Below are 22,661 nucleotides of genomic sequence, written 5' to 3'. Positions count from 1 at the left end.
CTGAGTAGAATTTCAAGTCCCCAAATTCTATCCTTAAAGTGGTATTTGACATTAAATTTTTTTTTTTTAAGTATATGGTACTGCTTGCCCATCAGAGGAAAATCTCCCAATCAAATCTTGTGTGGGTTGCTTTCCCTTCCTTAGCACTAATCATAGAGTTGTCTCCCAAATGAGGCTGAAAAATATGAGAATCACCTGGGAAGCCTTTTATCAGTTCTGCTGCCTTGGCCTTGCCTGAGACCTGCTGAATGAAGAGCCTGTGGAAGTTGTATTCAGCAATCAGTATTATTTTTTAAATTCTCCTGGTGAGTCTTATGAGCCACTACATTAAAAAACCATTAATCTAGATTTTCTAGGCCACACCACTTGCAAAGTACTTCGAATATTCACCATAAAACAATTTCCTCTGGAATCAACTGCAAAAAGGGTACTTTTTAGAATTAAGGAAAAACAAAACTTCTAAACCATTTGATGAAATCAGGAGGTTGGGTTTCCTCTCATGTTCATTAACAAAATATCAATTTTAAACACAAAATAACTCTGCTATAAATACTCTTGTTTATATGTGTGACATCAAGCTTAACCATCTACACATCCTTTTGTCCCCCATGGGTTTCCTGTTTAGTTTTTTATTAGTAACAGTATATTCTATATAACTCACAAAAATTACAGGAACAAAAGAAAGATTTTAATGTTAAAGAAAATACAGGACAATGGTCATACAGCTTGGCTTGTATATTAGGAAAGCAACATAATAAATATATTATTCAGCATCATCACACATCAGTAGACCTGTCATTGCACATTTCACAAAATTGGGGGATGTAATGCCATACATATAGGAAGCCAACTCAAAAAAATAACTTTTTGGCTTTAGATGGAAAACTACTAGTTTAATAATTTTCTTGATGTGCACTTAACATCAAGCAGCCATGTCCAGAAAATTACTGTTCTGACATCTACCAAAAGATGCCAAGAAACTGTTGATCATTAAACTTATACTGGAAGAAAATATTAATGCTATCCCCAAACCCAGCACAACTCATCACAAACCAGAATAACATTAAGGACACAGTTACTGGTGTTGCTCTGCCTCTATATGCCAATTAAAATAAATAGGTTTGTTTTAATAGTTAAAATTTTAGGTTAAAAACAGGAAGTAGTCATATTAAGACATAAAATAGGTCTGTGAAAATCAGCATTGTGCTAGAATGAAAGAAAAAGATGCCTTATTATGTTAAAAGTGAAGTTCCTCTTTGCCTAAAGAGGAAATAACTAGTCTAAATCAGATGTCAACACTTTATTTCTTGGGCAATGCAAACCAAATGAAAAGAAAAAACAAGGAAAGGACATAAAAAGTCACTGAGAAGAAAGGGTTAAAAAAAGCCACAGAATTAATTGTGGAGCCCCTTTTATATGCCAGGCACTCTGCAAGACCCTTTATAGCTTGCATCTCATGTCAGCTTCACAACAGCCCTGTAAATTATCCCTATTTTCCAGATGAAGAAACCGAGGCTTAGAGTGAGGTTAAACTATTTGCCCACCGTCACACAGCTAAGTAAGCAGAAGAGTCAGGATTCAGATATTCCTCAGAATAAACTCCAAAATCCACCCTCTCCATTAAATTTATAGCAGAGGAGGGGAAAGAAGAAAAGAGGAAAAAATATAGGTAATGGCAATCAATGAATGCTAAAAGCGCGGGGAAACCTATGTCATGGGCTGCTGATCAGTGAGTGAGTGGGATGCCCTGCTCTGATGCTGCTCTATGGCTCCACATTAGATAACTCATCTTTCTTCCTCACCTTGCTTTCCACCCATCATAAAACATGAGGTTCTGACATGATAGATATATCGTTTACTTAACACAAATATTTAAATTCTTCATCACTTCCATTTCAGGTGCGATAACTAATCCTTACCCCTTGACACTGTCCTGGAAGTTGCTTAAGCCATGTGTCCTATCACGCAGGTGTGGCCTAGCGATCCACGCACAGAAGGCCCCAGGCTCCAGAGGGGACATCCATTCCTTATCCACCCAGTTATCCGTCCACCTATATCTGGGACCCTTTCTAGTTAAAGAAATTATATACCTTGGACAACGTTTCCAGAAAAAAATCTTTAACGAAAGAAGTAAGTTATGATATATGCCCACACATTAGATTTACAAGTAGGAGCCATATTTACCGAGGTCGGCCTTTTCCTTGAGAACGTCTTTGAAGTTGAGTCCACTGTTCAGGGTTGACTGCCTGTACTTTAGGAGAGCTTCCTTCTGTCCATTCTTTCCCAAAGCCTCAGTTTTCACTGGCCCAGCCTGGAGGCCACATCTCCACTTGGAGAAATCAGAATGCACCCACTTGACTAGGTCCTCAAGCTTCACAATCACCTTTTCGGAAACTGCAATGACTTCATCCTTAAAAAAAAAAAAAAAAAAAGGTGGTTGGGGAAGAATAAACACATCATTTCTGGGCCTGAGGTAAATGATAAATTTCTAACAATGCCCATCTGAAATACCATTTGTGAGGTTTAACAGTTTGTATTTTTCAGTGATAGCAAATCTTCAATAACTCACTTCATTCCTATGGTTTTTCACTGGTAGGTGTTTGGTTCAGGAATAATTTATATGATATATTTGTTATACAATTAGATAGTGTCTGAAAACAGGGCGGTAGTTCTCATAGCCCTTTTTAATGCTGGTTGCCAAAGCTTACTCTGACCACTTGGGTAAAAGCTAATTTTTAGGTGAAATTAATTGCAAACATAAAAAGCAAGAGCTAGATGACTAATATAGCCTGTCTCTATATAAATGGTCTAAGTAAATCTGGGATTCTTGGAACTCTGACTCACCCCAAAATTCCTATGTTTATGGTACATTTTCCCTTGGCTTACACACAAATATTGAATTTAACTTTTGTCCTAAAAATTAAATAAAACTGTGATGTAATCCCAAAAGAAATACTTCATAAATGTTATGTGTTTCCCACTGAAAGAAACTTACACATTCTCATGTTTCTTAAAAACTTTGTAAGATGAGAAATGAACTGATTTTTTCTTTTAATACATATGGGGTAGAGAGGAAAAGGTAAGGAGAAAGACTTTGAATCTAAGAGAAGTAGTTGAAACTTAAGTTCCTCCTATGCACCATAAATTTGATTTTTAAACTTCTCCAATTGCTTCCAGGAACAACCAGCTTTTCTGACTCAGAATTAATCTTGCAAGATACCTAATAGATACCCATACATAGAGCAGAGGAGGGCCCTCACCCAGAGATTCTTTGGAAAAGGCTTAAGAAGAGCATCTCTCTGGGTTTTAAGTCAAATTATTTGACGCATTTCACATTTCAACTTGAACTGACTTCTTTCATTTCTTTTATTTCACATTTCTAAAGAAAGTTTAGCTGTGAAAACCCCTAAGCTTACAAAATCTTAGAAATATTTTTGACAAACAACAACAGGAAGATGTCTCTAAGCTATTAAACAAAAGGAATTCACAAAAGATTTGGCTTATTTTGCTATTAAACATGACTCTTTCCTCCTTCCCCCACCTACACACACATACACAAACACCACTCCAAAGCAATCTAAAAAAAAAAAAAAGGTTTATTAAGATAAGCTTAACACAATAAGAACCCTGGATTTAGTTTTTTTAAATGTTTTAAGGTAGGATCTAAAATTTCACTTTTCCTCATCCAGTTCCAAGCTGCCTCAACGAAGAAAGTTTGTTAAGCAGGAGCAAAATAACAAATATCCCATCAAAAATGAAAACTAAAACGTTTGTAATAGAATCTTTTCCCTTATCATGATTAAATATGAACTTCCACTATATCAGGGAGAGAGTGGAAACTGTTTTTATCCTCTACTGAGGAAAAAAAAATTTCAAAACTTTATAAACAATGGGGCTTACTACAAAGTACCATTTCAACGGATGATTTCACTCAGTTTCACCACACTAACCTCTTGAAATAAATTTCTGTGGTTGTCATGCATTTTATAACTATTACATGGTGATTATTAAATGTCAGAATAAAAATTCAGGCTGGGTATTGTTTCAAAGCATATGGGAATGGCTTCTGGACAGTTCACACCAGAAATCAAGTTTAGAGTGTACTGGAAAATAATTATCACAGTATATAGGTCTCAACATTAGAAAAAATGGAATTTGGCAACATTTTTACCAAATATGGTTCCCTAGCACAGACAAGTTTAGAGATGAGTGTTATTTTCAAATAGCTCTACGATCAAATGATTATCATTTCAATTACCAGTTGCTTCAGATCTTTTCCAAGAAATGGCATGACTAGCTCAGGCTGGCTTACAACACCCACCAAACAAATAGTTTATTAACTAAGAGAAAATATAATCCTTATGACGTCACTGATGAATAAAACCATCTTTCAAGATCCAGTCTACAGATTTCTCTCTCCCTACTTTTCTCTCTCTCAAGCAAATGCAAGAATTCACAAAAACCTACATAAGTTGAAAACACAAGTTTGGATTGATTGTAAAAACCACCGGTGTGTTTTACTGTGGATTCACAGAGAAACTAGTCCTGCAATATTGTCAAATGCTAGGATTTAGAAGGAAATCTGATAAGCAGAGGAGAGGAAAACAGCAAACCAGACCCAAAACAAAACAGCCAACATATATATAGAAAACGTCTCAGGAAACTGTACTTTGTACTCACAATGGCATAAATCACATGTTCGTATTTACTATTCTAAGCAAGTGCTGACTAAAGTTCCTAATACTCGCCATTCTTGGGCAAGTCTCTATGTCTACGAAAAGAATTTCAATAAGCTCATCTCATGATTACTTTAGCTCTCTGCAAACTGTGAATTAGCACTGGATAAATATTGCTGATTTACCCTAATACAATACAAAAGGAACACAAAGAAATACACTTTGTTATTCTATTAATGTACTTTGGCTTTTCAATTAACTCAGCTCCTAATCAATATTTATGTAAGCTGTGGTTGAGATACTTTCTAAGATCATATCCACTTTCATCATCATTTTAAACTGCCCCTTTCTGTAATTTGGATTTTGTTTCTACCACTGTACAAAAAAAGCTCATTCAATCATGGAATTCTCTGAGACAGAGGAGATCATCTAGTTAAAAAGTCACAAGTCAGCTAGCCCATGTGTATAGCTGGCCCCTCCAAGTGTTATAAAAATTGAAACATTTTACTCAAAATTGGCAGAATTCCATCTTCTCTTTTTAAAAATCTGGTATACCACATAGCAAAAACCAATAGAAAGCAACAGCAGTTGCCTGCTTTAGATAAGATGTGAGAGCTCTAGTTATCCATACTCTCCACCCCTCCCTATTGCCTTAGATTTAGTTCACTTTCTTCTACCTGCCTGGCCCCTGGATAAGCACCAGTCATTTGAACTTGCATACCTTGATTTAGTCCAACTTCTTCATTTTTTTCCTAAGTTTAGTGAGTTTCAGTGACATGTTCTAGGTCCAACTTCTAGAAGAACTTGGATAAGAATCTGGGTTTCTTATATGTCAAAGAAGCGTTCATCCTGCACTCTGGAGCCAGACTGCCTGTGTTCACATCCTGGCTCTACAACTTCTTTAACCTCCCTCCCTGTATTTCAACTTTCTCATCTATAAAAAGGGGTTAATAATAGTATCTACCCCTTATTCTAGTTACAAGGATCAAATAGGTTGACATAAAAGTACATGGTACGCCAGGGCTATCTATAAATGTCATTGCTCGGGAAGCGGACTTGGCCCAGTGGTTAGGATGTCCGTCTACCACATGGGAGGTCCACGGTTCAAACCCCGGGCCTCCTTGACCTGTGTGGAGCTGGCCCATGCACAGTGCTGATGCATGCAAGGAGTGCCGTGCCACGCAGGGGTGCCCCACACGCAAGGAGTGTGCCCTGTAAGGAGAGCGGCCCAGCGTGAAAGAAAGTGCAGCCTGCCCAGGAATGGTGCTACACACACGGAGAGCTGACGCAACAAGATGACACAACAAAAAGAAACACAGGTTCCCATGCTGCTGACAACAGAAGTGGACAAAGAAGAACACGCAGCAAATAGACATAGAGAACAGACAACTGGGGTGGGGAGCGAAGGGGAGAGAAATAAATAAATAAATAAATCTTTAAAAATAAATAAATAAATGTCATTGCTCCTCTACATGGGTGTTTTTCAAAATATGGCATGTAGAGATGACTTTAGATGGTTTACAAGCAAACTTTTTTTAATAGATGATGTTACTCATTTCATATTTATTTTTCCAGTTACCTTCTATTTATGGGAAAGTTTTCTACTTATAGGAGATCTAGAAAGTTCTCTCTTTAAAAAATTTAAGTTAAATAGTGAGTCAATTTAAACAAAACCATTAAGGAAACACTGTTACAGAGGACATATGGACATACCAAACATTTTCCTCAAGATGCTCTGAGAATGACTGAAAATTGGGACTGTATATTTTATCAACGGTTCTCAAAATGTGTACAGGAACCCCTGGGAATCCCCAAGACTATTTTTGGATCAAAACAATTGTCTTAATAATACTAAGATATTATTTGCCTTTTCTCACTCTCATTCTCTCATAAGTGAGTAGAGGGGTTTTCCAGAGCCTATATGACAAATGATACGGCAACAGAGCAAATGCAGAAGTAGATATGAAATTCCAGTTATTTTCTATTAAGCTAGACAGTAAAGAGATTTACAAAAATGTATAACAAGGCACTCTTTTACTATTGTTTTTGTTTTTGAAAATATAGTTAATTTTTAGTAAAATGTGTCACATAACATAATGGGTTTATAACTGCCATTTTATTTTATTTTTTAAATTAACTTACAGTGAAATAGACATTTTTTGGTGTACAGTTCTGAGTTTTAACACATTAATAGATTCATAAAACCACTAATAGCACAATCATCAGAATACAGAATAGGTCTATCACCCCCAAAAACTCTCTCCTACTGTTACTTGGTTGTCACAGTTTCCCCTACCCCTAAACACTGAAAACCATTTATCTGTTCTCACCACAGTTTTGTCTTTTCCAGAATGTTAGAAAAATGGAATCACACAGTAGGAAGTCTTTTGAAATGGATTCTTTCACTTAGCATGATGCCTTTGAGATTCAGTCATGTTGCTGCATGTATGTATCAATTGTTTGTTCCTTTGTATTGCTTAGTAGTATTCCATGGTATGGAAGTACCGTTTGTTTTTCTATTTACACACTGTGGGAAATTTGTTTTATTTCCAATTTTGATGATTACAAATAGACCTGCTATAAACATCCATGCAGAGGTTTTGGTGTGAATATAAGCTTTCAATTCTCTAGAGTGAATAACTAGAAGAGGGAAACCTGAGTCATATGGTAAGTATATATTTAACCTTGTAAAAAACTTCCAAACTGTTTACAGAGTAGCTGTACCATTTTGCATTCCCACCAACAATGTATGAGGGTTCCAGTCACTCCTCATCCTTGCCAGCACTTGTTATTGCCACAGTTCATTCATTAATTTATTTATTGCCATTCGATGTGTTTTTAATTTTAATTTCCCTAATGACTTATGATGTTGAATATCTTTTCACGTGCTTAGTTGACATCATATATCCTCTTTGGTAAAGTGTCTAGTTAAGTCTTTTGTCCATTTTAAAAACTGGGTTGTTTGTTTTCTTACTGTTGGGTTTTGACTGTTTTTGTACCTCTTGGATACAAGTCAGATATGTGATTTGAAAATATTTTCTCCCACTGTGTAGTTTGCCTTTTCATTCTTGTAACAGTGTCTTTCACAGAGCAAAAGTTTTGAATTGTGATTAAGTCCAACTGAGCAGGTTTTCTTTAATGGATTGTGGTTTGGGTGTCATACCTGAGAACCTTTTGCCTAATCCCAGATCATGACGATTTTACACTATGTTTTCTCCTAAATGTTTTATAGTATAATGTTTGACATTTAGAACTCTGATCATCCATTTTGACTTAATTTTCTATAGAATGTGAGGTTAGTTTTTTTTAATATTTATGTTATTTTTAAGTGCATTAATAAATATTTTAATTTTTTCTCAGTTTTAACTTTGAATTCAGTAAATACCAATAGACATAATCCACACAGACCAGGGGTCCTTAACAAAGAGTCCATGAGCTTGAATGGAAATTCAAAAAAACATTATTCTTGTGGGAACGTGTTGGTGTGGGTATGATATATTTATTAAATGATATGAAACAGTATAGTGTGAACTTAGTAAGGGGTCTGTGGTTTTCACCTGACTGGCAAAGGGGTCTATGGAACAAAAAAGGTTAAATCCCCTGGCACAGACAAAAGCTCTTTGGGGGCCTCAAGAATTTGAGTGTAAAGTATCTTGAGTCTGAAAAGCTTGAGAACTGTTATATTATGTTACTTTTCATAGTCTTCATTTTCCTTGACCTTTTAGTAGAATTTGCTAATGAATGACCCTACCTTTGACATGAAACTCTCCCTTCTGTTAAGAATTATGAGGGTCTGAGATTTTATACTATTTATATGTTACTTATAGGTAGCCTGTTACAGTTCCCAGTTTCATGTATATTGGCAGAAGACAAAAAACTCCTGGTCAGAGACAAAGGATGACATATTGCTCACAATAAGAGCAGTTAGCCAAAGTATTAGCATTTGTACCAGTTTCTTAATATCTTTTTCTCAAATGATGATAAAGAGGGCTAGATGATACCTGCACACAGACTGGAGTATGTTACAGGAGAAGAACCCTGAGCTTTGGGAACCTAAATCTTTAATACTGGACAGTAAACATGCCCACCCTTTGCTCCAGAGGGACCCATTATCTCTGTCTTCCAAGGCTGTTCACTAATACAAACATCCTTGAAAAGATAGTTTAGAACAAAGGTAGTCAGTGGCTCTGCTCACAAGATGTGCGGACATGTGAGAGACATATGGAGACTTGTATCTCAACATCCCCCACCTCTACTTTTCTTTATTCAATTTCTCTTCCTCCTCATGCCATCTCCCTACTGGGAATGTGTAGAAAACCTATATACTTAGATGCAGTCTGGGTACAGATCTTCTTTCTCTGCTTAATACTCCTTCAAGACAGCATTCTGTACTGGGATGCAAATGTGTACACCTAAGTCCATGATCACATTCTACAGCTTGATTCAAAAAATGCATTCAGATTTCAGTCCCTTGATGTCATTTAGAGGTCTCATACCAGCTCAAGTGGAATGCACAGTCCACTTGGCCCCTGTATAAGAAAAGTTCTTGGCTGGTACAAGGGCATTTAATACTCTCCAACTACAGCTAACTTTCTTCCAGTATCTATTCCTCCTTTCTTCTATAAGAATAAACTGCTAGCTTACTGGGTGCAGAATAAAGACATCTTTTTCCTGCTTCCCTTTCAGTGAGGTGCAGCCATGGGACCAAGTTCAACCAATGAGAGGTGAGTATAAGTGATGTGCACAACTTCCAGGTCATGCCCCTAAAGGGAACGGGTATGCCATTCCCTTCCCCTTTTCTTACTTTCTCCGACCTACTGCTTCAAAAGTGATCTAGGTCACGGGGGTAAGCCATCTTGGATCACACAATAAGTGAGGGCAAATCTCTCAGGAGCAAAAGACAGAAGGAGCCAGGTCTCCAAGCGACCTCATGGAGCAGAGCCACCAGACCAGTGCTGAAAATACTTATAGGCTACAGATCGCAAGAGAGACCTGAAATCTGAACTTACTTAAGCAACTGTAATTTGGGGACTGTGTTACACACAGCTGAACCTATATATTTTACTAATATATCATCCTTGAGAGAGAGAGAACATGATGGGAGCTTTTCTTTATAATTCCACCTGGTACCCAATAACAAAATGTTGCTGAGGAGAGCTACATTCGGCTACACAAATGGGATTCCAAAGGCAATAAACATGCAAATGTAGTATCACAGGGGCTGGCACAGAGCGGATAGAATGACAACAGTAAAGCATGGTATGTTCACCTCAACCTTCCCTGAATATCCTGGACTGTTAAAATGTGCTTTGTAGGAGTTGAAACATGATATATGCTGAGAACACAGAACACAATAATATGCGGCGTTAGTTAAATAAACTGTGAAACCAAAATAACAGTCCTATTGGTTCCAAAGAGTGGGAAAATTTCACCAAGATTGAAGCTAAAAATGAAGAACAACCGTGCCAACCTTTGGAAACACCAGCCACAGACACATCAGCTTGTGCCCTGTGTTGAGCCATTCAGGTCAGGCCTGTGTGCCTATGGGGTGCACCACTGGACCCAGGTTCTAAAAGGGAAAGAAAGTGCCGCCTCTGTGCCTGGCCAGGCTGGCCATTCACTGCTTTGCAGAGCATACTACTCTCAGGGTTTTCAGCTACTCAGCAATTCAAGGCACCCTTGGATTGTTCTCCCTGTAACATATTATTTGGTCTGTTAATGGATACCTCCAGAGAAAAAAGGTTTCACTTTATAGGACAGTGGTTGCCAAGCAGAGGCCCAAGAAAGTCAGGCAAGACAGAATGACCATGCAAGTCAACAAGAGGAAGCTTTCACCAGTCAGTAATGAAGTGAGAAAAAGAAGGGCAATGCAGTAAATGTTTCATGAAGCCAAATATGCTAGATTTAAGGGACGATTCTTGCCTCAGTCCGCCTACCAACAGGACATGAAATACTTGAGTTATGGTAACCAAGGAGGATTTATTTACAAAGGGACAAATTGCAAAAGGGGTTGGTGGGAAGAAAGGGAACCATAAGAGATAGATAGTACAGGAACCTGGGCTAGGAGCAGCTGAGCTGTCACCATTCCTAGGCAGGAAGTAGTTGCCAAGTCTAGAGCAGAATGTCCTGACTCTTCAAGGAAACGACACTGCCAACCAGGAGGGACACCACAGGAAGGAAACAGGGAGTAAATGCCTTCCCTTCTCTCTTCCCCCGTCCTGCCCCATCTGTGACTGAACCCCACCAGAAGCCCCGGGCCCAGGAACTCTGTTAACAAAGCCCACCAGGTCAGCCTCCTAGGTCACAAAGCAAAGAGAAGGGAGAACATGGTGGAAGGGGCCCTCTGTGGGCTAGTTAGAGTCTACATAAGACTTGATCACTCCTTTTTTAGGGGGTTTTAATATCTCTTTTTCTTCTGAGGGAGGATGGCAATAGGTATTAGTATTTGTTTCTTAATGTCCTTAGTAAACAAAATGAAAAGATATCAACTCAAAGTTGGTTCCTGAACTGGGGAATTACTGTTATTATCTGTGACATAATGTTAAATCTTTATTATGTGTCAGTATCTGACGCTGACTTGCGTAACTGTGTCTTCTATGGTAAACACCTGAATTGAAACACTTTTTGGAGGTAGATGCCTTTGCTTTACTTTGAATTCTCTCCTACTTCCCAGAAGGCCAAGGACTGTGTTGGGCCTAAAGCACTCAGCAAATACTTATTTTAATGGCACACCATCTCTGGAACTTGGGAGAAAACTAAAGGACAGCTGGGAAAACACTGACTTCTAAGTCTAAAAGACAGGTTCAAGTGTGGCTCTACTGTGTAAAAATCTTGGGAAGTTCCATCATCTTCCCAAGGTCTCATCTAAAAAGTGGGGAAAAGAGAACAAAAGAACTAACCTCATCCAGGAGTTAGGATGTCAAAGTTGTTATAGCACATGGTCAACACAGAGTAGGTGTCCACAGAATGATGGCTGTTACTATTATTACACAATGTCACTCGTGCAGTGGGTGGGGCTTAAAGTCATCTCATACCAAAAAGCACCATATTTTAAAAATTTTATTGTGTTTTTGCACCCCCCAAAAGTAAGAAGCCATAAATAGCCATTCACCAAATAGTTAAAAATGTAAAAAAAAAGTCTGTTGTCTGAGTGATAAAGATATCCTCCTCTCAAGTATGTGCTTAAGGTTTAATTTGACTCCCTTAACATAATCTGAAGTGGATTTACCATAGCAGCTTGTTAAGTATTAAGTTCCAAATTCCCAGGCCACCCCTCTTCCTCCAACCTTCCCTCCCTCCCCCATCTCTAGACATTTGGGTGAAGCTTGTGCCTCAAGGAATTTTGTAAATCCACCCCAGCACAATTAGAGCAAGTAAGCAAAACGGAAGACTGCTCTGCCACAGGATTTGCAAAATGCTATGTGCCCTCCTTCACAGAATAATCAACAGCATTTGCATATAAAATAAGTAATTCAAAAATCCTAAATAGTTTATGTTCCTAAAAACATTTTTCAATACACACTACTCTAAAAACATGTTAGACTGTGGCCTGCTCCCTATCAGGGAGGCCATCTAAAGATAGCTCCAGAAACATGCTCTCATTAATTCCCAGTTCCACTTCTTTCCTCCTGGACTTACTATGCTTACACATTTTGCCTCCCTAAAATTAAAGGTAATTCACACACAGAGAAAAAAATGCACTCCAGGATACTAAATATTTCCTCTATAAACAGGCAAGCATTTGGTAGGTAAAGAAGATGCCTTCAATCAATGGTGACCTTGCCCATCCTTCCTTTGGCCAACTTAAAAGGATGTGAACTTTATAGTCTATTTTCTAACTACTTTCTGGTTGCCATAATTAAAATTAACTTGGCACTCAAATATTTCACTCTAGCCATTAAAACATAAGCAAAAGAACATAAATGAGCCCGATTTAATTATTAAGCTCAGACTGACCTACCCATTAGGACACTTTATAAAAGCAAAAATAAGCAACAGCAAAACCCAAATCCAGCCACCATCCAATCCAGCTGTTCTACCATGCCAAACGGCTCCAAACCATTTCTTCCACAAAATTTCAACTTTACAGTGGACAAGTTTTATTAGTTATTTCTTGTTGTTGCAGTGGGAGATATATTTGAAATGGTATCTTCACTTCATAATTCTTAAACCAAGGGTATTTTTAATACAATAATCTTTCTATTTGATTTTCTAATATTCACTTTAAAATTTAACATCAATTTTTAAGTTATAGATATTCAGAATTAATTAACCATGGCTGTAAGCTGTAAAATATTTTCATATTGAGAATGTAATTATTACCTTACTGTATTTTTTAAAAACTAAAGTCATAGTTAAAATTATCTCGGAAAGAAACAGGAAAGATTTTAAAAATATGTTGACAGTACCTGTTTTAAATGACTGTAAATATATTTTCACTGTGTTTCTCAATGCATTTAATTCATAAAGTTAAAAAAAATTATCAAAAGAAATTTCCAGTGAAATGTTAGTTTTCACTCCATTTACCCATTTTGTAGTAGCTTCACTTGGATTTTCTGCTTTATTAATTGATTTTTCTACTGTTTTATGTGGGATAGCCAGTAGACTGGCACCCCTTGGCATGACCCATTGTGTAGTACTAATAAAAGTTCACTATTACAACCAAAAAAAATCGGATCTTTGTTCACCAAGTTTCAGAGGCACATTACCCTCTGCCCAAGTATGCAGTTCAGCAGGGACTAAATATTCCATAAAGCCCCCAAAAGAAAAAAAAAAAACCACTTTCCTCTTGTTGGTATATGAAAATCAAGGCAGAAGACATCTGAACTGTTAAAGGTTACTAGTGACGCAGCAGAGTATTCTTACACCATTGTCATTAATTAGAAAAGCAGTCTTCACAGAGGATCACTAAAGCCAAAAGCCTATTTATAAAGCTTCAATGTAGAAATTGAGCAAATCTTCCTGTTTTGTACAGCCTCCCTTTAAACATAAACATATGATTTACACAGGATCCCTCTTGTTAGACATTTTTTTCCTCTGTTCACTAAGCATAGTTCACGTTATTATACTCACATGTACAATGGCAGCAGAATAATTTGAGACCCACTGCTTTATTTAATAATGTAATTATCTTATATTGGATTACTTAAAGGGGCTTTGTATTTCTAAGTTCTAGTTTTTCCTGCAGTATTGATATGCCATGCCATGGTAAATGAGTCAGGCTTCAATCAAAAGCCCTAAACTCAGTTTGGAAAAATATTAAGTGATTTTTGAATAAGCCAGGATTAACTCAAGAGCCAATTTGTAACCACACTGGGCGACCTTTCTACTGATGTTCAAAGACTGTGGTGGGGAGGCCAACACACAGGACAGAGCCAAGCAACAACCACTGCCTGTTTCCAGCTCTTCTGCCACCTCCCGGAGTGGGGTTGTATAAACCAGAGAGTCATGCCAGGTTTTCCCGAAGGGAAGCATTCTGAAGGCAGGGCTGTTACCCTGTGCTGCCCTCCCTCCCTGCGCGATGCCCTGTGCACTCTCGGGCAGAGCTTCCAGGATGAACGAATGGATGCTGCTGGGCGTTCTGACAAAACAAGCAGTTGCAGAAGGAAATCCAGAAGGATCCATCCCTGCCACCTTTAAGGGAGCATTCGCGAGCTGAGCTTTATCCAATGTTGCTGTCAGGAGGGATTTTGTTCTAGCTGTTCTCCGACTCAATTTGATCTCATCCAATTAACTTGTTTTGACTCTCTCTGCTCTGTGCCAGGTTCTGGGCTACGCGTCAGCCATGGAGATAAGGGTGAATAAAACACAGGTGCTGCCCTTCAGAAATACACCACAATGCTGAGCCCTTCTGTTGCTTGTTTGGGAGGTGAAGGCTTCTCTCTTTCCTGGCTGTCATCAGAGAGTTCAACCCAAAACATTTTTTAATTAAAAAATTAAATTAAATTAAAAAATTTTTTCACCTTACTGTGGTAATATATATAACATATAATTTGCCATTTTAAACACTTTTAAGTTTACAATGCAGTGGTGTTAATTAAATTCACAATGTTGTGCTACCATCACCACCATCCATTACCAAAGTGTTTTCATCACACAAATACAAACTCTGCCCCCATTAAGCAATAACTCCCTACTCCCACTGACCCCAGACCCTGGGGGATACAGACTCAGTCTCTAGGTCCATTCACTCTTTCATCCTCAGTGTTCTGAGCATATACTGTGAGTTGCACAGGGCCATGAGGATAGCTGGGGAACAAACCCCTGCTCACGTGACCCTCATCTAATTGGGGTAGACAGACAGTAAACAGTGCGATTTACATGAAGAAAAGTTGTCATAAGAGTTTTCATTTATTTAATGAATACTTATTGAATACCAACTGTGTGCCAGGAGCTGTGCTGGGGTAGGGTTACAGTCAGAAATAAAGCAGACAGATATCCCTGCCCTCACACAGGCTACCATTGTGTGTGTGCATGTGTGTGTGTGTGCACGTACATTTCAGGAAGGATTAGCATGGCAAAGGTGATAGCCTAGGGAGAACATGGTGCATTGTCACACCCAATGTTACAAAAAGATTTAAAAAAAAAAAATGGCATGCCACCTACTCACCCATAAACATTTATACTGGATGCACTTTCCCAAATTTGAATCCAGACCCCTTTTCTTTCAGTGCCCATTAGTTTTGAGAAGGAAGCCACCCCATAATTCAACTTCCATTATTAAAAATTGACAAAAATCTGTCTCACACCACCCTTTCTCCAAATATTTAATGCCTATATGTACACATTTTGAGCACTTTGTTGAAGACCAAGCTGTACCTTTTCTGAAAAAAAAAAAAATATATATATATATACACATATATACATATTTAGATGCATTTTCACGTGAAAACAGTTCATTTCCACAGATTTAAAAGGTAGAAGGCCAGGTGCTCTCCTGACACATGCACAAAATTGAAGGGCAACAAGGAGATGCTCACGTGCCATAGAGACTCATTAAAAACACAAACTGGAACCAGTTGACCAAGATAACAGCATATGAAGATGCTCCAGGGTGCTGATCTCCCACAGACTCTGAACAACTAGCAAAAACTGGCATAGTCATCTTCCTCAAAACTCTGAAAAAAGGTTAAAGGGTTGCAGTAACTAAGTGAGGGCCGAATCAAAAAAACACATATTTAAAACTGGTAGGAGGGAAGTGGACATGGCCCAGTGGTTAGGGCATCCGTCTACCACATGAGAGGTCTGCAGTTCAAACCCCAGGCCTCCTTGACCCGTGTGGAGCTGGCCCACACACAGCGCTGATGCGTGCAAAGAGTGCTGTGCCACGCAGGGGTGTCCCCCGCATAGGGGAGCCCCACGCGCAAGGAGTGCACCCCGTAAGGAGAGCTGCCCAGCACAAAAGAAAGTGCAGCCTGCCCAGGAATGGCGCCACACACACGGAGAGCTGACAGAACAAGATGACGCAACAAAAGGAAACACAGATTCCCGTGCCGCTGACAACAACAGAAGTGGACAAAGAAGACGCAGCAAATAGACACAGAGAACAGACAATGGGGGCGGGCAGGGGAAAGGGGAAATAAATAAATAAATAAATAATAAACAAACAAACAAATAAATAAATAACTGGTAGGAGAAAGATATGCTGTGAATTTGACCTGATTTGGAATTTAGGGACTTTGCAGAGGTATTCAAGTTGAGTCCATCCTGAATTAGGGTGTGCCTAATCCAATATGGTTTTCATAGGAAGAGGAAGTCACACACAGGAGAGAAGGCCATGTGAAGACAGAGGCAGAGATCAGAGTAATCCATCGACAAGGATTGCCAACAGACTTCAGAAGCTAGAAGAGGCAAGGAAGGTTTCTCCCCTAGGGTTTCAGAAAGGGCATGACCCTGCCAACAAATTGATTTTGGACATCTAGCCTCCAAACTGTAACTGTGAGAAAATAAATTTGTTTTTTCAAGTAAAAAAAAAAACAAACTGTAGAAGTTTGTGGCACCCTTTTTAGCCCATCCCCCATTCCCTTCCCAGCACAGTGTGGAGTCAGTCCATGGGTTCCTGTCCCTATTCCTGAGGGAGTAGAATAATGCTTATGCATGTGTAAGGGTGCCTTATGCCATTGCCAATCAATTAGGTGGTGGCCTGAAAGACTAAACCAGGAAACCCATTTCAGGCTAGCCCTCCCAGAACTTGCCCTCACAGACAGAAGCAGCTTACAGATGGCTAAAACAGTGTAAGAAGCAATTAAGTCAAAGTGGACTGGGGCAAAGAATTACCTTCTGTAAGTCAAGCAATAACAGAGCACTCAGGAGGAGAAAGTCTATTTAAAAGGGAGTAGAAGGAACCCTTTGAATTCCTGTAGACAGGGGAATACCTAAGGCCATGAACAAATGCAAGCCAACGCAAGACAAAGGCTCAGAAAAGAGAGAGCAGACCCTGTACTTTGCATTTGACTTGGGCTGGTCCTCTTGTTAGGAGGCCTAAACTCTGAAGTAGTGCACCAGGCAATGTAGAACAAATTCGCAAAGACTGTGAAAGGTGTTTTGTGGTATTGGTTGGTTTGTTTTTATTAGCTCCTGGCTCTAAAGGAAATCTTTGTCATATTACTATCTGATACAAACGTAAGGAACAGACAACTCAGAAACTAAAGCCCAGAGCTTACACTTTAAAATATTAAAATATATAGTGTACAACATAGGATTACAGATCAAAGAAATAGGAAATTATGGCCCATCTAAAGGAACAAGATAAAAATATAGACGCCATCAGTGAAGAAGCCCAGACTTTGGGCATTTTAGACAAAGACTTAAGAAAATGATCTTCAGTATACTCAAGAAGATAAAGGAAAACACAAGAGAAAGAACTAAATAATATCAGGAAAAAATAATGATGAACAATATGAGAATCTCAATAAAGTGATAGAAATTTTAAAAAATACAAACAAAAATACAGGAGTCAGAGGCAGCATTAACTGAATGAAAAATTCTACAGACTATTTCAAGAGCAGTTTGGAGCTGGCATAGGAAGGAATCAGGGAAGCAAATGTGGCTCAAGCTTTTGGGCTTCTGCCTACCAAATGGGAGGTCCCGGGTTGGGATCCCGGAGCCTCCTGTAGAAGGCAAACTGGCATGGCAGGCAGGCACAGCTAGCTGAGGGATAAGATGACACAACAAAAGAGACACAAAAAGGAAAGACAATGAGAGACACAACAAACCAGGAGGCTGAGGGGCTCAAGTGACTGGGTACCTCTCTTCCACATGGGAGGTCCTGAGTTTGGTTCCCAGAGTCCCCTAAAGAGAAGATGAGCAGAAACAGAGAGCACACAGCACATGGACACAGAGAGAAGACAGTGAGTACAAACAATGAGGGTGTGATAAATAAATAAAATCTTTTAAAAAAATAAGGAAGGAATCAGTGAACTCAAGTAAAAGACTATTGAAATGTTCAAGCTGAGAAACAGAAGAAAAAAAAAAGAATTAAAAGAAGCAAACAGAGGGAAGCAGATTTGGCTCAACTGATTAGAGCATCCACCTACCACATGGGAGGTCCAGGGTTCAAACCCAGGGCCTCCTGGCCTGTGTAGTGAGCTGGCCCATGTGCAGTGCCGATGCACAAAAGGAGCACCGTGACACACAGTGGTGTCCCCACCATAGGGGAGCCCCACACGCAAGGAGTGCACCCCGTAAGGAGAGCAGCCCAGTGCAAAAAAGCACAGCCTGCCCAGGAGTGGCGATGCACACATGGAAAGCTGACACAGCAAGATGATGCAACAAAAAGAGACAGATTCCCAGTGCTGCTGACAAGAATGCAGGCAGACACAGAAGAACACACAGCGAATGAACAAAGAGAGCAGATAATGGGGTGGGGGGGATTGGGAGAGAAATAAATAAAAAATAAATCTTAAAAAAAAAAAGAAGCAGCAGCAAACACAGCCTAAGAGAGCCATGCAATAACATCAAGTGTACACATTATGGGAGTCCCAGAAGAAGAAAAAAGAAAGGGGCAGAAGAAACACTCAAAGCAAATAATGAGAGAAAAATTCCCACATTTAACAATAAACATGAATATGTACATACAAGAAGTCTGAAGAACCCCAATCAGAATGAACATGAAGAGAATCATGCCCAGACATAGTAGTCAAACTGTTGAACACCAAGAACAAGGAAAGAGAAAGTTCTAAAAGCTGAAAGAGAAAAGTGACATGTTATGTACAAGGGAGGCCCAAGAAGACACAGTGCCAGTTTCTCATCAGAAACCACAAAGACAAGAAGACAATGGACAAATATTTAAAGTGCTGAAAGAATACAATTACTAACCAAGAATTTTACATCCAGAGAGACTATATTTCAAAAACAAGGGAGAGATTAGGACATTCCTAGATAAACAAAAGCTGAAGGAGTTCATTACCACTAAATCTGTCCTGTAAGTAATGCTAAAATACAGTTTTTCAGTCAGAAAGGAAAGGACACTAGATAGTGGATTAAAGCACATAAAGAAATAAAGACCTCTACTAAAGGTAACCATATGGGTAATTATAAATGCCAACACTATTGTATTCAATTTTTTAGTATTGGAGGCCACTTTGTACTTCCTACAAGTTCTACAATACAAACACATAAAAACTAATGACAAATTTATGCCACTGGACATAAAATGTTTAAAGCTATAATTTGTAACAAAAATAAAAGGGTGAGGGGATGAAGGAGATAGGGACAGTATATGCATATACTACTGAAGTTAAGTTGGTATCATATGACTGCCATGGATATAGGATGTTAAATTTTAGCCTCATAGTATCCACAAAGAAAATATATGAAAAATATGTATAGAAAGAGCTTGGAAGGGACTCAAAATGGTATACTAAAAACATAAATAAATATGAAAGTAGTCATTAAAGAAAGAATTAAGGGGCAAAAAAGGTAAAAGACTTACAAAGACCACATAGCTAAACAGCAGAAGAAAGTCCTACATGATCAGTAGTTACTTTAAATGGAAATGGTTTAAACTCTCCAGTCAAACACAGAGACTGGCAAAATCAATAAGAAAATATGACCCAACTATATGCTGTACATAAGATTTAAAAAACGCAACTAAGTTAAAAGTGAAAGGATGGAAAAGCATATACCATGAAATAATAACAAAAAGAGAGATGGGGTTACTATATTAATAACAAATAAAATAGACTTTTAGTCAAAATTTGTTACAAGAAACAAAGAAGATCACTATATTCTGATAAATGGATCAATTCAACAAGAGGACATATCAATTATAAATATATATGCACCTAATGATAGAGCCCCAAAATATATGAAGCAAATATTAACAAACTTGAAGGGAGAAATAGATGAGTCTACATGAAGAGTAGAAGATTTCAATATACCACTTTCAATAATGGATAGAACATCTAGACAGAAGACTTGAACAATACGATAAAACAACTTGACCTACAGACACTTGTAGAACATATCACCCAACAGCAGGAGAATACACATTCTTCTTTAGTGCACATGAATTATTCACTTGGATAGACCACAAATTGGTCACAAAACAAGATTCAATAAATTCAAAAATATTGAAATTGTATAATGTATCATCTCTGACCACAATGGAATAAAGCTAGCAATCAGTAACAGAGAGAACTAGAAAATTCACAAATATGTAGACATTAAACAACATACTCTTAAATAACCAATGTGTCAAAGAAGAAATTACAAGGGATATTAGAAAGTATCTTGAGGCAAATGAAATGGAAACACAGTATATCAAAACTTATGGGATTCATCGAAGGCAATGCTGACAGGGAAATATATAGCTCTTACAGCTTACATTAAAAAAGAAGAAAGAACTCAAATCAGAGATCTAATCTCACAACTGAAGGAACTAGAAAAAGAAGAGCAAGCTAAATCCAAAGTGAACAGAAGGAAGGGGAAAAAGATTGGAGCAGAGAGAAATGAAATAGAAAATAAAAAAACAAAACCATAATTTCTTTCTTTGAAAAGATCAGTAAAATCAACAAATCTTTAGCTAGACAGACAAAGAAAAAAAAGAGAGGATGCAGATAACTAAAATCAGAATGAAAGAGGGGACATTACTACCAACCCACAGAAATAAAAAGGATTATAAGAGGATATGTCAAAAACTATACACCAACAAATTAGAGAGCTTAGGTGAAATGGACAAATTCCTCTAAACGTACAGTGTCTTTGCTGACTACAAGAACAGAGTATCTGAACACATCCATAACAAGTTAAGAGATTGAGTCAGTAATCAAAAACCTCTCAACAAAGTAATACCTAGGATCAGAGGCTTCACTGGTGAATTCTACCAACCATTCCAAGAAGAATTAACACCAATTCTGCTCAAACTCTTCCAAAACCAAAGAGAAGGAAATACTCCCTAATTCATTGTATGAAGCCAACATCACCCTCATACCAAAGACAAATAAAGATACCACAAGAAAAGAAAATTAGAGATCGAAATTCTTTATGAATATAAATGCAAAAATTCTCAACAAAATACTATCAAACTGAAGCCAACACACATTAAAAGAACTATACACTATGATCAAGTGGAATTTATCCCAGATATGCAAGGTGATCTTTTATAAGAAAATTAATATAATATACCACATTAATAGAATGAAGGTAAAAAATACACATGATCATCAATTGCTGCAGAAATGACATTTGACAAAATCTTGAACCACTATTTGATAAAAACACTTAGAAAACCAGGAATAGGTGGCGGAATTGGCCCAGTGGTTAGGGCCTCCGTCTACCACATGGGAAGTCCGCGGTTCAAACCCCGGGCCTCCTTGACCTGTGTGCAGCTGGCCCATGTGCAGTGCTGATGCGCTCAAGGAGTGCCCTGCCACGCAGGGGTGTCCCCCGTGTAGGGGAGCCCCACGCGCAAGGAGTGCGCCCCCTAAAGAGAGCCGCCCAGCACAAAAGAAAGTGCAGCCTGCCCAGGAATGGTGCCGCACATACGGAGAACTGACACAACAAGATGACGCAACAAAAAAAAAAAAAAAGAAAAGAAAACCAGGAATAGAAAGAAACTTCCTCAACAAGATATAGGGCATATATGAAAAACCCACAACTAACATCATAATCAATTGTGAAAGACTAAAAGCTTTCCCTCTTAGACCAGAAACAACACAAGGATACCCATTCTCACTACTGTTATTCACTATTGTATTGGAAGTTCTAACCAGAGAAATTATCTAAGAAATAGAAATAAAAAACATCCAACTTCAAAAGGAAGAAGTAAAACTTTTCATATTTACAAATGACATGATCCAGTATATAAAAAATCCTGAAAAACCCATGACCAAGATTCTATGGCTAATAAACTAATTTCAGCAAACTGATTTGGTACAAGATCAATGTATAAAAATCATTACTGTTTCTAAACACTAGTAATGAACCATTTGAAGAAGAAATCAAGAAAAAAAAATCCATATACAACAGAACTAAAAGAATCAAATATCTAGGAGTAAATTTAACCAAGGACGTAAAGGACATGTACATGGAAAACTACAAAACATTGCCAAAATAAATCAAAGAAGTTCTAAATAAATAGAAGGACATCCTGTGTTTCTGGATTGGAAAACTATATATTGTTAACATGTCAGTTCTACCCAAAGCAATTTACAGATTCAACACAATCCCAATCAAAATGCCAACAGAAAAGAAAAAGCCAACATTCTTTTTTGCAGAAATGGAAAAGCTAATCCTCAAATGTTTATAGAAAGGTAAGGGCCCCAAATAGTTGAAACCACCTTGAACAAGAAGAATGAAATTTAAGGACTCACATTTCCCAATTTAAAAACTTATAACAAGACTACAGTAATCAAAAAAGCATGGTACTGAAACAAGAACAGACATACAGACAAATAGAACTAAACTGAGAATTCAGAAATAAACCCTCACAACTATAGTCAACTGATTTTGACAAGAGTGCCCAGTCCACTCAATGAAGAATAG

At 38.1% G+C, this 22,661-nt stretch overlaps 1 protein-coding gene across 6 annotated transcripts in view; it reads right to left on the bottom strand.

The window, feature by feature from the left end:
* ARID5B (AT-rich interaction domain 5B) overlaps window positions 1-22,661 on the bottom strand; it is a 184,294-nt gene that overhangs the window by 141,407 nt on the left and 20,226 nt on the right. For all 6 annotated transcript variants that reach the window (XM_012526760.3, XM_004462493.4, XM_058298896.1 and 3 more), the window contains one exon: window positions 2,185-2,410. In XM_012526760.3, coding sequence (XP_012382214.1) covers window positions 2,185-2,410 — 226 coding nt within the window. The remainder of the gene's footprint in view (window positions 1-2,184; window positions 2,411-22,661) is intronic.

This window comes from Dasypus novemcinctus, chromosome 6 (assembly GCF_030445035.2).
Source record: "Dasypus novemcinctus isolate mDasNov1 chromosome 6, mDasNov1.1.hap2, whole genome shotgun sequence".
Taxonomy (NCBI): Eukaryota; Metazoa; Chordata; class Mammalia; order Cingulata; family Dasypodidae; genus Dasypus; species Dasypus novemcinctus.
The sequence above is the reverse complement of the archived record's forward strand: the minus strand, read 5'-3'. Positions and strand labels throughout refer to the sequence as shown.